Raw genomic sequence first — 14,188 nt, 5'->3', positions numbered from 1 at the left:
CCCTCGGCAGTACAACCCGCCTTCTCTACAAAGCCATTGGGCTAACCATTGCGCTCGCCTTTACCTACAGCAGCCGGATCCCCTCCGAATCCAAATAGACAAAATGGCCGACGCACCCGCACCCGCTCGTGGAGGTTTCGGTAGCCGTGGCGACCGCGGTGGTCCTCGTGGTCGTGGCCGTGGCCGTGGCCGTCGTGGCGGCAAGCAGAACGAGGAGAAGGAGTGGCAGCCCGTCACCAAGCTCGGCCGTCTCGTCAAGGCTGGCAAGATCAAGAGCATGGAGGAGATCTACCTCCACTCTCTGCCCATCAAGGAGTACCAGATTGTCGACTTCTTCCTGCCCAAGCTGAAGGATGAGGTCATGAAGGTGAGAAAAACCAACCGCCTTTTTTTCCTGATGCGCTCGGAATTTTCGCGACGGAGGAAGCGGGGTTTGTGGGAGGTTGGGAGCACACAAAACGCGGGTTTTTGGAGCGGGATTGGACGAGCTTGCGGGCTATCGTCCAGGACACTGGCTAACGTGTCTCGCAAAACAGATCAAGCCCGTCCAGAAGCAGACCCGTGCCGGTCAGCGCACCCGCTTCAAGGCCATCGTCGTCATCGGTGACGCTGAGGGCCACATTGGTCTCGGTATCAAGACCTCCAAGGAAGTCGCGACCGCCATCCGCGCCGCCATCATCATTGCCAAGCTCAGCGTTGTGCCCATCCGGAGAGGTTACTGGGGTACCAACCTCGGTGAGCCGCACTCTCTGCCCGTCAAGGAGTCCGGCAAGTGCGGTTCCGTCACCGTCAGGGTATGTTTTTCAGCTCTCGAATCCGCGAGCACGCACGCATTTACGTGTGCGTGCCGTTTGCCCCGACCAAAAACACTGACATGGCTCTGCAGCTGATCCCCGCCCCCCGCGGTACCGGTCTCGTTGCCTCCCCCGCCGTCAAGCGCCTGTTGCAGCTTGCCGGTGTCCAGGACATCTACACTGCGTCCTCCGGTTCCACCAAGACGCTTGAGAACACGCTCAAGGCCACCTTCACCGCCGTCACCAACTCCTACGGCTTCCTGACGCCCAACCTCTGGAAGGAGACCAAGCTCACCAGGAGCCCGCTCGAGGAGTTCAGCGACATCCTCCGCGAGGGCAAGCGCTACTAAGCGTAGCCATGTTTAGATGAATGGTTTTAACGGGGAGGGGGTTCAATCAAAGGTTTTTCAACTGGCTTGTTCTTTGTTGTACGTGCCCTGCATGGAGTTGCGAGGTCATGAGGCCGTCCTGGCACAAGCAACCTAGGTCGTTCTCAAAAAATGATATTCCACAATGCGAGGCTTGAGCAAGGCTCTGCGCCGGCTCTTTTATGATGTGTTCGTTGAGCTTTGCTGAGTGGGCCCCTTGACGTTAGGCGGTATTAGCGGCGTGGACGCGGTCTCATCTGGATCTGTTGTCCAACGTATTTTACACGCTGGTCAAGCTACGTAAACGCGGGATCCCTTAACCCCACCCCATCAGCCACTGCTTTCCTACTCAAATATACCGTTGTAGCTAAATATCCCAGCATCTTTAATGCCCACTATCGTTCGTTCATTCCAAAGCATTTATCAAAAACGATGTCTCAAACACATCAATCAATCTAGCCACAAGCTATCGCTTTCTACGCATCTCACGCCCTCACTCGCAACCCTACACACACACAAACACACACAAACACAAACACCACCCCCTCACCCCTCACGCAATCACACAAAACACAAACAAACACGTAGAAAAAGAAAAAGGAAACTCGTTAAACTCGTTATCCCCATCCGCCCATGACACTCATCACTCTGCCCAAGCCAGCAGCCAGACTCAGTGCCAGCTACCTACCTAGGTACAAAGACCTACCAAGCACGCGGCCAAGCGCGCCGTCTCTCATCTCTGCCCCTGCACAACACAACACAACACAACACCCTGCTCTACGCTCTACGCCCTGCAAGGATGAACGCACTAACGAGCTAGCAATGCCTGTCTCCTGTCTCCTGAACCTCCTCTTTACGTGACGCAGGGCTAGAAACCCCGCCAACTAGGCAAGCAAGCAAGCAAGCAATCGACCAAGCAGGCTGTCAGGTTGCGCGATGTCGTATCCAACGCCACGCACGCTGCTGTCGCTGATGGTGATGTGCCTCCGCTCCCCTACCCTCCACCCCCCTCCCCACGCACGCACTCACTCGTCATCCGTATCCTGGTGCGAGATCAACAACTCCGGGTCCGGCTCGTCCTCATCCGTATGGTACTCATGTCTGATAGGGCGCGCAGGAGGGACGCGCTTCTCAGCCTCCGACTCAACAGCAGCAGCACGGGGCTCATCGGCCTCAGCTTCGCCCTCACCACTAGCACTCGCGCTATCACCACTACCACCACCGCCGCCCATACTCGGCCTAAACGCCACATCGACGTCGCGCTCCTGCAGCGCCTTGCCGTCTTCGCCGTCTCCTGCCTCGCCTCCTCCCCCTCTTCCTCCTCCTCCTGCCGCCTTCAGCATCCCCTCCAGGATGCCCCGCCCCTGGTGCAGCGCGCTCAACTCCGCGCCAATGCAGCACACGAGCAGCGTCCAGCCCTTGTCCTGCGCGGCCTCGTGGCGCGCGTCCACGGCTGCAATCGTGCGCTCCAGCTCCGCGAGGAGGAGCCTTGCCTCGGCGAGCGCGTCGGCCGCGTGCGCCTGCGTCGCCGCTGCTATCTTGCGCTCAAAGTCACTGACTGTGCGCACGATCTCGGTCCAGATCAGCGCGCCTTCGTCCAGCGCTGCCCGCTCGGTCTCGATGGCTGTTTGTTGCGTTGACAGCGTCGTTAGTGCGTCTTGGAAGTGCTCTTTTGCCATGCTGAGCGTGCGTCGTTTCGGGTGCACACTGTAGAAGGGGGCGGCCTCGGGGGTGGTGCCCGCGTCGGGGGAGCGCGGCCGCTTGCTTTGAAGGAACGTGTTGATGTCCGATTCGAGGAGGGATAGGGACGTCTTGTACGAGGACAGTTTCGACTGCACTGCGTTCTCGATGTCGCTGATCTCCGTCACCAGGCTGCGGTGTCTGGTCTTCATGTCGCGTAGCTTCTGCTCGAGCTCCTGGATCTCGCCTTCCAGCGTGTGTGCTTCCTCTCTAAGGGCGTCGGTTCTGGACCCCTCATTGCCATATTCCTCAATGTCGTGTATCTGCTTCTCCAACCCTCCTCTCTGCTCCTCCCACGTAGCTAGCTTCTCCAGTACCGCGTTGTTCTTCGTTTTGTTTGCATCGAGCAAATATCCCTCTTCATCCTTCACGGCCGCCAGCTGCCGCATAGCCTTCCGGATTCCTTTTCTGGCGCTGCCAATTCCAATATTGCGATTGCGGCTACGGCGAGATTGCTGCTGCTGCTCTAAGGCGTTGCCTTTGCTTCCCGTTAAGCTCTGTACAGTAGGCGTGAGGCTCCCACTGCTCAGCCCCATATCGTCTCCTTCTCGCCCTGCATCGCCGCCGATTGACTCCCGGCTCAGTGCCTCTTCCTGTGCGTCCAGCAAGTCTTGCAATTCCGCATGGAGCTGCTTCTCGCGCCGTCGCAGCAGAAGCATCGCATCTGGCAATGCACGCGTCTGCTTCAGGCGCACGGTTGACGCGTGCACGCTGGCTGTCACGGGAGCGGGAGGTATAGTCGGGCGGGGCGGAGGTGGTGGAGACATGGGCGGAGAGGGGGAGAAGGACGGAGACATTTTGCCGTTGGTGTTGTTTGTGCTGGTCTTGCTGCTTAAAGAGTTGTTGTGGTACAAATGCGGCAGCTCATGCTCGCGTCGGTCGTCGTGGTGCTCGGTGGGGAAGGCTAGAAAGCTAGAGGAAGCTTGGTGCAGCCAGGACCTGAGAGCCATGGCGGTTAGCGAGGAGGCGAGAGGAACGAGGGGGAGAAGGGCGAGACTCACCTCGGGGGCGAGGGGGAAAGTATGGCAGTTGGCAGGGCACGCGGACTGAGGTGCGTCGTGGTGGGTCGAGTGACGAGGGCTCCCGAGTCCCATGTGCATCGCAGCTGCCTTCGGGTCCGGGGAAATGCCGCTAGCCCGATTGGAATAGCTCTCATGACTCGTGACGAGATCACATCTCAAACATGCATCGCCTCTACAGGCAATAGCTGGCATTTTCTCAATGACTTTGTGCGCGTGCTGTTTCTCCAAACAAACTAGCAAGGAACCCTTTTTTTACCTCGTCCCAACATTCCAGTCTGCCATGCAATATTTGGTCGATCCTATTGCTTACTGGCTGGCTCTGCTCATCTCCAACCCCAACCAAGCGGAATGTAGAAACGCAAAATTAAGGAACGAACTGAAACAATCATAAGCGCCGGAGAAATAAAAAATATATATTCTCGACGATCTTCGTAGTGGGAGTGTGTGATTATGCAGAATGCGGGAGGGGCAAATGAAGATACAGCAAGAACTAAGAAAGCTGAACACGCAATGCCCAAATCAAGTGAGCGATGGTCTCTGAGTAATACGACTTTGAAGAGTGCAAATTTTTCCATGGCTGTAGCAGCGAACAGGAACCGGGTGCGGAGACAGACGGCAATTTTGCTGCGACAGATTCGTAGGAGCCTGGACTTTGTGAGCGAATAGAAGACCATTTACCAAGCGCCGAGACTATTTTTGTTTCATGTGGAAATGCTAGTGGCGGTACGGCAGAACAAGATAGGTGGCATCCAAGAAATAAGACACCCTGATTATTCTTAGGTTCACCAGGATGGCCATTGATAACCAGTCGTTGTGGACCGAAGCAGAACGGATGGCTCTAAGCGGTTGGCCTGTGTGCCCGTAAGAAAGTGGGTTTCATGTGCATGTTGACTCCATAGCATGCTCGCTGTCGGTTGCAAGCTACCAGGTGGATTCAGACCTTCCACCCGGGGAGGACATCCACTGCGCCAATTAAATCCTCTACTATTTCCCGCTGTGCTCGGGACATCTCCTCACAACCCACTTTTCCCACAATTTCCGTTGCGCATTGGAAACGAAAATTCCGTCGTCGCCCAGCGCTTCGGGGCTCTCGAGGAACGAATTTCTTCCACAATTGCACCAGGGGACGGAAGACGGCGTATCAGGCGAGATCATTGGGAAGTCCATTCCCTCCTCTTCAGGTCCGTTGTCGTCATCCGAACGCTCGTTTTCCGAATCGCTAGGGTCCGTCTCTTCACCGAGTGAACTGTCATAACCAGCCATATCTGCTCCAGCGTGCGGGTCCCAGTCGTCGATATCGCTTTCGTCGTCGCTTTCGCTAGCGCCTCCGGGTGGATCATCTGGAACCTCGGCGCCGGCGACGGCCCACTGCTCATCGAAATGTTTCGCATAACCGATGCGTCGCAGGGATACCCAGTCTAGCCGGAACATGTCATCGCGCAGGTAAGCCAGAACGTCCTTCCACATGCTGCCATCCTTCAAAAGAACATCGCGTAGTCGAAGGCCCTTCAAACGATCCCGATGCCGCTGGGCGAGAGCAATGATCTCGTCTGCATCCAGTTTCCAAGCCTGAATACCAAATGCCAGAAGTTTATCCCAGCGTACATTGTGGAAGATTTCCTCTAGCCTCAAGCTCAGGGGTCTGTGTGAGGGGAATCCTACATGCACTGCTTGCATGTTTTTGGCCGCTGTAAAGACGGTGTGAAAGAGGCCTGAGAGTTCCCGCATTTTGGCGTCCAGGTCCGAGCCATCATCAAAATGCAGCTCCAGACATGTCAGCCGCTCCGCTAACGAGGTAAACGCCTGCGGCGGATGCGCTGCCAGCACGATCGCGCTTTGCGGGCTGAGCATTGGCGACGAGAACCGCGAGCAAGGTGATTTGGAGGCCAACAATGCGGCGCCAATGGTTTTGGCGCTGTGTGAACAGGCCGGATCCCACCGTAACTCGACAAACTGATTGAGGTTGTCATGTTGGCGGATGTAGGATATGAGCGCGCCCGTCTCTTGGTCTTGAACTCGAAGGATCTGAACGTGCTGCAGAGAGGTAAAAGCCGAGAGGGCTTTCTTTAATACGCGTTCGTCTTCTCCCGTTGCCACCAACTCTTTCTGTTCGTTGATCTTCCGTACGAAATGCCGCACATCCAATAAGCCCAGACTATCCTGCAAGGTCGGCAAAAGCTGCTGAACGCGCTCTCTTCCTATGAAGCACGTCAGTCATGGCGCGCTGGCACGAATCACGGTAGTTGTGGAGGACCCTCTACGTAGAAGTACGGCACCATGTAACTGAACTTCTTGACATGCTGGGAAAGATGGGGTTGGCCCGCAATGTTCTCCAGCCGCTTGAAGCCCTTGCGCGAGAATCGGGTCGTGACGCGGGCAAATTGATGGATGGCGCCTAATTCGGAAAACCTCTTACACGTGAGGCGGAAATGGCCGACGTCCTGGGCCTGGTTCGGGGCCGGCAGTGGCGGGGGCTTGAAGCTTTCCTGCGAGAGATAGGCGCGGCGGTCGAGATTGACGAGTTTCTCCGGATCGGCCTCGATGTGGTCGAGGATCTCGCGCAGAAGCTCGTTGGAGAGGCTCAGAAGGCCAGCTCCGCTAACGGAGGCCATGCCGGAGGATCACGCGGGGTAAAGGTGCGCATCCACCGGGTCAAGTGACCACGACGGCGGCGCAGACGCAGCTCCAACGGCCTGAGGAGCAGGGTGGGGATCGGAGGGGGCGGTCGAGGGCGAGGCGAAGAGAGTGGCGGACTTGAGAGAGAGCGGGGGCGAGGGAAGAAGAGCGGACGGATGGGGGAGCTGGGCGGCGCATATTAAGGTGGCCGCGACATCAGGAAAAAGCAGCAGCAGATGGCAGAGGCAGATGCAGGCGTGTCAGCCGAGCGCTATCGCATCGTGGGTGGAGTGCGGACAAGGAGAGGGCAAGGCCAATGGAGCGGGCAGTCGAGCGAGGCCTGAAGCCCATTGCGGCCTAGGGCGTCACCTGATTGATTCTTGCTGCATTTGCCCGCAGCAGAGCACACGGATGCAGCCGGGCGGAGCGATGCGTTGCCAACGAAGCGCTGCATGCTCGCCCTTGCACTGGACCAGATCGACACCCAGGGCGCGAAGAGGCCTGGCGCTGGCCCTCCCGCTCCCGTGGCGCCCTCGTTAAAAAGGGCGTCCCACCGCCGTACAACTTCCAAGTCACACACGTCCGCAACTGAAACCCCCGGTGTCAGCCGACGACTGCGCGGAGGCGGCTCAGTGGCCAAAAGAAGCACGAGGTACCTACCGACATCAGCCGAACGAAACTCGGTACCACTGTAACGGGGATCCAAAGGACCAAACCCGCAAACAGGCAGGTAGATGGGCCGTAGTCGGATCTTGCACCCCGGTCCCCATGTACCTTGACGTTTCGATTACGATATCCTTCTTCTACGCCAGAAGACGTCTTTCTGCTGTGTGGGGGGACAAAGCTAGCTAAAGACTCACGAGTCGACGATGCTACATGGATACCTAGGGCAACAACAATGATTTCTGCAACGTTGCTAATCACTCCATGAAACCCTGTGGCGAAATATTATAGTTAGCTTTGCATTTATGTTTCACGTTTTCGGGGTGTAGGAAAACATCTTAACCGGTGCCTACATGATACTTCAATATATCGAACAGTTCCCTTAGCTTAGACCCTTGATTAACCGCTAACCTATTTGGTTTTACAATAGACAGCTGGCTACCTACTGCTACATGTACGTACTATGACGCCAATGTTATAATATCAAATGCCCAGAACTTGAGGCCTATGGTTAGCTTTACAGTAGCCTCCTAACTCATACGAAAGTTGGCTTTTCTAATGCCTCCAATAGGAAGCAAGATGACACGTGCGTCGACGACTCCTCTAGTATATAATTGATATCTTCTTTTATAGCAATAACGCAGTTCAACATTGCAAAACCAATGACTAGAATGTACTTGGGTGCGAAAACGACAACAAGCGGAAGTGCCAGGTAGGTAACAGGATGGCAGAGTCGTGGAGTTGCAGGGACTGTCAAGAGTGACGCGGCCTACCTAGCCAGGCAGCCAGGCATGGAATCTGACGGCGGAGACGGCGGCGGTGGAAGCAAAAGGCAGAGAGCAGGCCTGTGATCTTCCACTAGAACCCGTGGCGGAAAGTGATGGACGGGAGCAGACTTCACGAAATAACGTTGGGTTGTCGGCGCAATGGAGTAGGCCAAAATTGGGCAGCTCGTTGCAACAACATGAGCTCCGACCCCCGCGCCCAAGCATCCCCTTCGCGTCGGCCGGTGTACAGTCAGCGGCCATCATCCCTACACGGCAATCACTTGGCCCTTGTCTGTTACAGATTCGCAGGTAACGCTCCCACCCTCTCCCCACTCGTTCCCTCTCTGCCCTTCTTCCCCTCGGCCCTGGGCGCTATCCAGGCCTCGCCCGCGGGCACCATGCCGTTCCACTCGCACCACCATACGCCCAACGCGGCCAGCGGCACAGGAGCCGCCCACGGCATCTACCACGCTGCCCAGGCTTTGAGCGCCATCGGCGCGCCCCAAGGCAAGCGCGTCGCGGCGTCTGGCACTACGGCCGCCGGCACTGACGCTCTCACGCCTGGCAGCGGCAACGACCCAGGCTTTCACAGCGGAGGGCACACCGCCCCACCCGCTGCTTCGGGCCTACCTGGGCCTGGCGTTGCAGCTGGAGGAGCGGCAGCGAATCCGCGGCGGCCCATGACGTTGGGCAGAGCGCCAGAGGAATTGCATATCCCAAGCTCTATGGCTGGTCAGCAGCAGTTGTACAACTCACCGGACCAATACTCGCCTGCCGTCAACCTCCACCACGCCGCTTCGCAACTTCAGGACACTCATTTTGCTAATCCGCAGTCAACCAGCAGTGGCGTCCCCGGCAGCCTCCAGCCCGGCATCGCGCAACGGCCAGGCCCTTCCTCGTCCTTCACCGCGCCCATCACAGTGCCGACTATGCCTCAGGTTAACTCAAACGCCCAGCAATACACCTTACCTACGCGCTCCAACACCATGAGCCAGCACTCCCACAGCTATTCGCGATCGAGCCCAGCTGGTCTGGACCAGAAATATATCCCTTTTTCCTCGACCGCGCAGACGCCCGACGTTCCAAAGTACGCGCAGACCCCGAGCCAGCCACAGCGACATTATGCGCCACCCACTCCGCAAGCTGGTGCCGCCTCCAACTCGCCCTTGGGGCTAGCAGACATACGGCCGCGGGCCAACTCGAACATTGGGGAGGAATCGGCGTCTGGAACAACCATCTTCTCAGAGTTGGACAATCGGCCGCCTGGAAACAGCAACTACCTGGCGCCATGGGCCGTCTATGCATTCGATTGGTGCAAATGGCCTGTGCAAGGAGGAAACAGCGCTGGAAAGATGGCTGTTGGAAGCTATCTGGAAGATCCCCATAACTTTGTGAGTATTCCAATGCGCTATGAAGAGCTGCATCCGGCGGAAAAGAGACTTTCGGGAAGAGACCGACATTATCCTTCTCGGGATCTTGCAATTGGCCATCCGGGCCCCATATACCGTCTCATGGGTGTTATGCGAGATGCTTTTCCGCCAAAGATAGTTGAGCAACCGAGTCCTAACCGCTATACCAGATCCAAATCCTGGATACCCAGGTCGCTCCCCAAGAAGCTACAACGCCTGGCGCACCAGGATATGGCATCGAGTATACTCGTGTCGCTGAGGCGACATGTTCCTACCCCGTGACTCGGATACTATGGGAGCCTCCGTCGTCGCAAAAGCAATCTACGGACCTTCTAGCAACCTCCGGCGATCATCTTCGGCTGTGGTCGCTGCCGCAAGCAACCGCCAACCAGGCCAGCAACACTATCACTCGTTCCTCCAATGTCAACCAGAGAGAACCTCCTGTCCAAAAGCTGACGCCTCTGGCTCTGCTCTCGAACTCCAAGTCTCCGGAACACACTGCGCCTCTGACTTCCCTGGACTGGAACACGCTCTCCCCTAAACTCATTATCACGTCAAGTATCGACACTACCTGCACGATATGGGATATACCAACTCTTACCGCGAAGACGCAGCTCATTGCTCATGACAAAGAAGTTTTTGATGTCCGATTCTGTGCCGGCAGCGTTGATGTCTTTGTCAGTTGTGGAGCAGATGGCAGCGTCCGGATGTTCGATCTTCGTAGCTTAGAGCATTCTACGATTATTTATGAGCCCACGGAAAAGAAGGAAGAGAAGGGTGAGTGTTCAATAGACGATACGATTCAGTCCCAGCTACTGATGCTCCATTTCTAGGATCTCCTGGCCGAATGTCCCCCACCAAAGCGCAACAAATGATGTCTTATGCGCCTCCGCTTCTCCGACTAGCTGCATCTCCTCACGATGCGCACCTCCTCGCAACCTTTGCTTCAGACAGCAACATCATCCGAATCCTCGACGTCCGGCAGCCCGGCCAAGCCCTTCTAGAACTGAGAGGCCACCAAGCACCCCTTAACAGTATCGACTGGTCTCCAACCCGTCGCGGCATGCTCGCATCTGGAGCTGACGACAACCTTGTTATGGTCTGGGACCTTCTCCATTCGCAGAACGGGGCCCAACTGAACGCCTCCGACGCCACTGTCACCACGACTGTGGGCAATGGCACGTCTGGCCAAGCTTCGGGATCCGGTAACGTGAACATGAAGGGGCCATGCGCAAGCTGGAAGTGCGACTACGAGGTCGGCAATCTAAGCTGGGCTCCGCAAAGTGCTTTGACGGCCCAGGGCGGCGAATGGCTTGGCGTCAGCGGCGGAAGGGGAGTTTGGGGCGTCAAGCTATGAGGAGGGACATGCTGGACTTGAAAACAGGAAGACAAGACATGTGTATGTATGATGCTTCTGCCAGCAACGGTGGGATGACGAGAGACGAGGTACGCATTTGACGGCGTATGGGACGATTAATCAATGGGTGATAGTGGTTTCTTATCCCACTTTTTTCATTTCCAAGCCTAGATACCTCCCAAGAAGCAGTTTGAATAACACGCGCGCCAAGAGTGGGGACCGCTGGGGGCGCTGCTGATTGAGTTTTTGCTTTGAAGCCTCGATACAGACAACTCTGTGTTTGGCAATCTATGATGTCCCCACACACGCCGCCGAACTGCTGGTTCGAGCACCTCCTCCCGACAATGGAACCGTGGGTATTGCCCCATTCAGACAAGGCGCGGGTAAAGCCGAGGCGAGACCGCGTGAAGCACAAAGCGCCAATGTCGCAACGCGGCGCACGATTAAGGCGCAATGGCTGCAAAGGGTTAGCATTGCAGCGGCAGAACAGAGATACGGCGGCTGACGCACGGAACGGACGTGGGCGGATCGAGAGCACGACATCACGGCAGATGGAGTCGCAACGGCAGACCAGCGACGATCCCGAGAGGAGCGACTCGGTACAAAAAAGCCCGCCGCACGCGTGTTCCCGCCCGCTGCCATGGTCCAACTGCTGCACGCCCAGAGAGGAGCACGCGAGTGATCTGAAGTCCTGAGAGACGCCTCACCACCATGCCGCACGCGTCCAACGGCCACGTGCCCTCCGAAACCTCGCCGCTCCTGCCCAAGCACGATGCCGACGACCTCCAGCACATCCCGCCACAGCCCATAGACCCCAGCGCCGGCCTGGTCCCCGAGGGCGCCGACGCCAATGGCTCATACGAAATCGACGAGGACGAATATGCCACCGAGGACGCGGCCACCGAGGATGGCGGCGACCTGGAGAGACAGCTCAGCAACATCGACCGCATGAAGCAGTACCAGGGTCTGCCCGATGTCAAGGCACGCATGAAGTATATTATGCCGGCGATAGCGGTGGGCATATTCCTGGCTGCGGCGGACCAGACTATCATTGTGAGCAGCTACGGAAGGATTGGTTCGGATTTGGGCGCGTTGAGCAACACGTCCTGGATTGCTACGGCGTAAGAGCGGCCAGGTCTTTATTGCCACGCATATATACTGATCGTGCGACAGGTATTTCTTGACCCTCACGTCCTTCCAACCCCTCTACGGCAAGCTCTCCGACATCTTCGGCCGCAAATCATGCCTCCTCTTCGCTTACACCATCTTTGGGATCGGATGTTTGTTCTGCGGTCTTGCCAAAGATATAAATCAGCTGATTGCCGCGCGAGCATTTGCCGGCATCGGCGGTGGCGGCATGACAACCGTTGTGTCCATCCTAATGTCGGATGTGGTATCGCTGCGGGAGCGCGGCAAGTGGCAGGGCTACATCAACATCATCTTCGCCTCTGGAGCGGGTTGCGGTGCACCGCTGGGCGGAATCATGTCTGATTTCATCGGCTGGCGATGGGTCTTCCTTGTACAACCGCCGCTCTGCCTCGTTGCCTTCGCGGCTGTCAGCTTTGTGCTCAAGCTCCCCAAGCAGGATCACAGTCATTGGAAGGAGAAGCTGCGCCGCATCGACTTCCTGGGCGCCATTGTCCTGATCTCGGCAGTTTTTGCGCTGTTGTTAGGTCTCGATCACGGCTCAAATGTTGCGTGGTCAAATAAAATGACTATCATCGCACTCAGCTGCTCGCTGCCCCTCTTCCTCATCTTCATCTTCGTCGAGATCAAGATTGCCTCAGAGCCGTTCGCGCCAGGCCACATCATCTTCGAGCGCTCCCTCGTAGCATGCTACTTCTGCAACTTCTTCTCCTTCAGTGGCTACATGGCCGCGCTGTTCTACGTCCCGCTGTACTTCCAAGTAGTCGACGGCAACACGGCCACCGAAGCCGGTGTGCGCCTCATCCCTGGCATCATCGCCGGCGTCTCCGGAAGCCTGTTTGGTGGCTTCTACATGCAGCGGACAGGGAAATACTACTGGATCACAGTGTGCGGATACAGCGGGCTTGTCGTCGGCGCCGCCACGATCCTGCTCTCCACAGGCATCCTCGCCAGCACAACCCTCGGCATCATTATCGGCCTCATGATCTCCGGCTTCTCGAACGGCATTGGCGTAACCACCTCGCTCATCGGCCTGAGTAAGTGTCCTCCCCTCCCCAAACCACACACATACACACATACAGAACCCCTAACTAACCACACCCTCTTTTCCAGTCGCCAATTCCGCGCACTCAGACCAAGCCGTCTCGACCGCATGCTCCTACCTCTTCCGCAGCCTGGGCTCCGTCTTCGGCGTCTCGGTCGCAGCAACCCTAGTCAACCAATCGCTGCGGGCACGACTTGAGACGGCACTGGGCGCCGGCGACGAGGCCGCGCATATTGCTGAGCGCGTGCGCCAGAGCATCGAGTATATCCGCACGCTGGAGCCGGGCGTCAGGGAACTGGTCCGCACGTGCTATGCCCAGAGCACACGGTATGCGTTTGCGCTGCAGATTGCGCTGGTGGCGGGAGCGGCGGTGAGCGCGTGGTTTGTGAGGGAGAAGAAGCTGAGTCGCTAAGTAGGGGATGTGGGTGTGGGGTGGTGTGGTGGGGGAGGATGGAGGTATTGGTGTGGGGGTTGGGGGTTGGTTAGGGGTGATGAGTTATGATGTCTGAGATGTTGACCATGAAAATGAAAATTCTTAGTTGTTGATAGACCTTAAAACTCATCATTACTATCTAAAAAACAAGCTCTGCCAGGACGACGATATCAAAACATTACCCTCCCCCAGAGAAAAGCATCATCATTACTAACCTCGAATCACTCACAAAAAGTACACTATATATACTAAGCCAACAAGTTCAATTTTCAATCACGTGATAGAACCAATCCATCACGCAGCCCAGAACTTCCTCCGTGGCGCAATTGGCTAGCGCGTCTGACTGTTAAGAGCATCCGCACGGATCGCTTGGCTATCAGGAGGTTGACAGTTCAAGCCTGTCCGGGGGAGTTATAGTCTTTTGCTTTTTTTATTTTTTATTTTGTCAGTTCGTGCTTGGTCCCTACGAGGAAGGCTCACACGCTCTCTCATTGCATGCATGTAATTTTCTGCAGCGGGGGTTTTGCGTTTTTGGTAGGGGACTGGACTGGGGGGATGCGCGTATTGGTGCATGGGGCTGGGTTGGGGTTGGGGTAGGGGATAGGGAATGGAAGCGGTTAAGGACGCGGAAGCGGATGCGGGTGCGCGCCCGCTCGGATATGCTCGGCTGCTGGGGTGTCCTGTTGCTTCTGCTCCTGCTGCCGCTGCTGCTGCTGTAGCTGCTGCTGCTGCGGTGCGAGGGCTTGCAGCGGACGGGCGGATGGATGGCCTGATGAGTTGGGATGGGATGGGTCGGTTTGGGTAGGTGCTGCGGCGTGGGCTTGCGTG

General features: G+C 56.9%; 6 protein-coding genes and 1 non-coding gene across 7 annotated transcripts; 5 read left to right on the top strand and 2 right to left on the bottom strand.

Moving 5' to 3' along the window:
* Positions 1-70: 70 nt before the first annotated feature.
* K452DRAFT_288290 (uncharacterized protein) lies at positions 71-1,338 on the top strand. The gene is made up of 3 exons (XM_033540626.1): positions 71-367; positions 537-794; positions 887-1,338. The coding sequence occupies exons 1-3, from the start codon at positions 104-106 to the stop codon at positions 1,142-1,144; spliced, it is 780 nt and encodes a 259-aa protein (XP_033396596.1). The 5' UTR covers positions 71-103; the 3' UTR covers positions 1,145-1,338.
* Positions 1,339-1,643: 305 nt separating this feature from the next.
* On the top strand, positions 1,644-2,223 carry K452DRAFT_288289 (uncharacterized protein). The gene has a single exon (XM_033540625.1). The coding sequence runs from the start codon at positions 1,796-1,798 to the stop codon at positions 2,021-2,023; it is 228 nt and encodes a 75-aa protein (XP_033396595.1). The 5' UTR covers positions 1,644-1,795; the 3' UTR covers positions 2,024-2,223.
* Positions 2,224-2,418: 195 nt separating this feature from the next.
* Positions 2,419-3,961, bottom strand: K452DRAFT_251660 (uncharacterized protein; the record flags this gene model as incomplete). Its single annotated transcript, XM_033538224.1, has 2 exons — positions 3,904-3,961; positions 2,419-3,841 (listed from the first exon to the last, which is right to left on the bottom strand). A coding segment is annotated over exon 2 (1,281 nt), but the record flags the coding sequence as incomplete, so codon positions are not given.
* Positions 3,962-4,908: 947 nt separating this feature from the next.
* On the bottom strand, positions 4,909-6,515 carry K452DRAFT_198999 (uncharacterized protein; the record flags this gene model as incomplete). The annotated part of the gene is made up of 2 exons (XM_033536002.1): positions 4,909-6,122; positions 6,179-6,515. Coding segments are annotated over 2 exons (1,551 nt in total), but the record flags the coding sequence as incomplete, so codon positions are not given.
* A 2,306-nt stretch (positions 6,516-8,821) lies between these two features.
* Positions 8,822-10,979, top strand: K452DRAFT_288285 (uncharacterized protein). Its single transcript, XM_033540624.1, has 3 exons — positions 8,822-9,361; positions 9,550-10,156; positions 10,213-10,979. Exons 1-3 carry the CDS (start codon positions 8,900-8,902, stop codon positions 10,734-10,736), a joined length of 1,593 nt encoding a protein of 530 aa, XP_033396592.1. The 5' UTR covers positions 8,822-8,899; the 3' UTR covers positions 10,737-10,979.
* Positions 10,980-11,447: 468 nt separating this feature from the next.
* On the top strand, positions 11,448-13,339 carry K452DRAFT_327201 (uncharacterized protein; the record flags this gene model as incomplete). The annotated part of the gene is made up of 3 exons (XM_033544897.1): positions 11,448-11,857; positions 11,910-12,919; positions 12,996-13,339. 3 exons carry the CDS (start codon positions 11,448-11,450, stop codon positions 13,337-13,339), a joined length of 1,764 nt encoding a protein of 587 aa, XP_033396591.1.
* A 332-nt stretch (positions 13,340-13,671) lies between these two features.
* K452DRAFT_t97 lies at positions 13,672-13,771 on the top strand. Its single transcript has one exon. It is a non-coding gene; the product is annotated as a tRNA-Asn (tRNA).
* Positions 13,772-14,188: the final 417 nt, after the last annotated feature.

The sequence above is a fragment of the Aplosporella prunicola genome (genome assembly GCF_010093885.1).
Source record: "Aplosporella prunicola CBS 121167 unplaced genomic scaffold K452scaffold_15, whole genome shotgun sequence".
NCBI lineage: Eukaryota > Fungi > Ascomycota > Dothideomycetes > Botryosphaeriales > Aplosporellaceae > Aplosporella > Aplosporella prunicola.
Note: the sequence above shows the minus strand (reverse complement) of the source record. Positions and strands in the feature narration are given on the sequence as shown.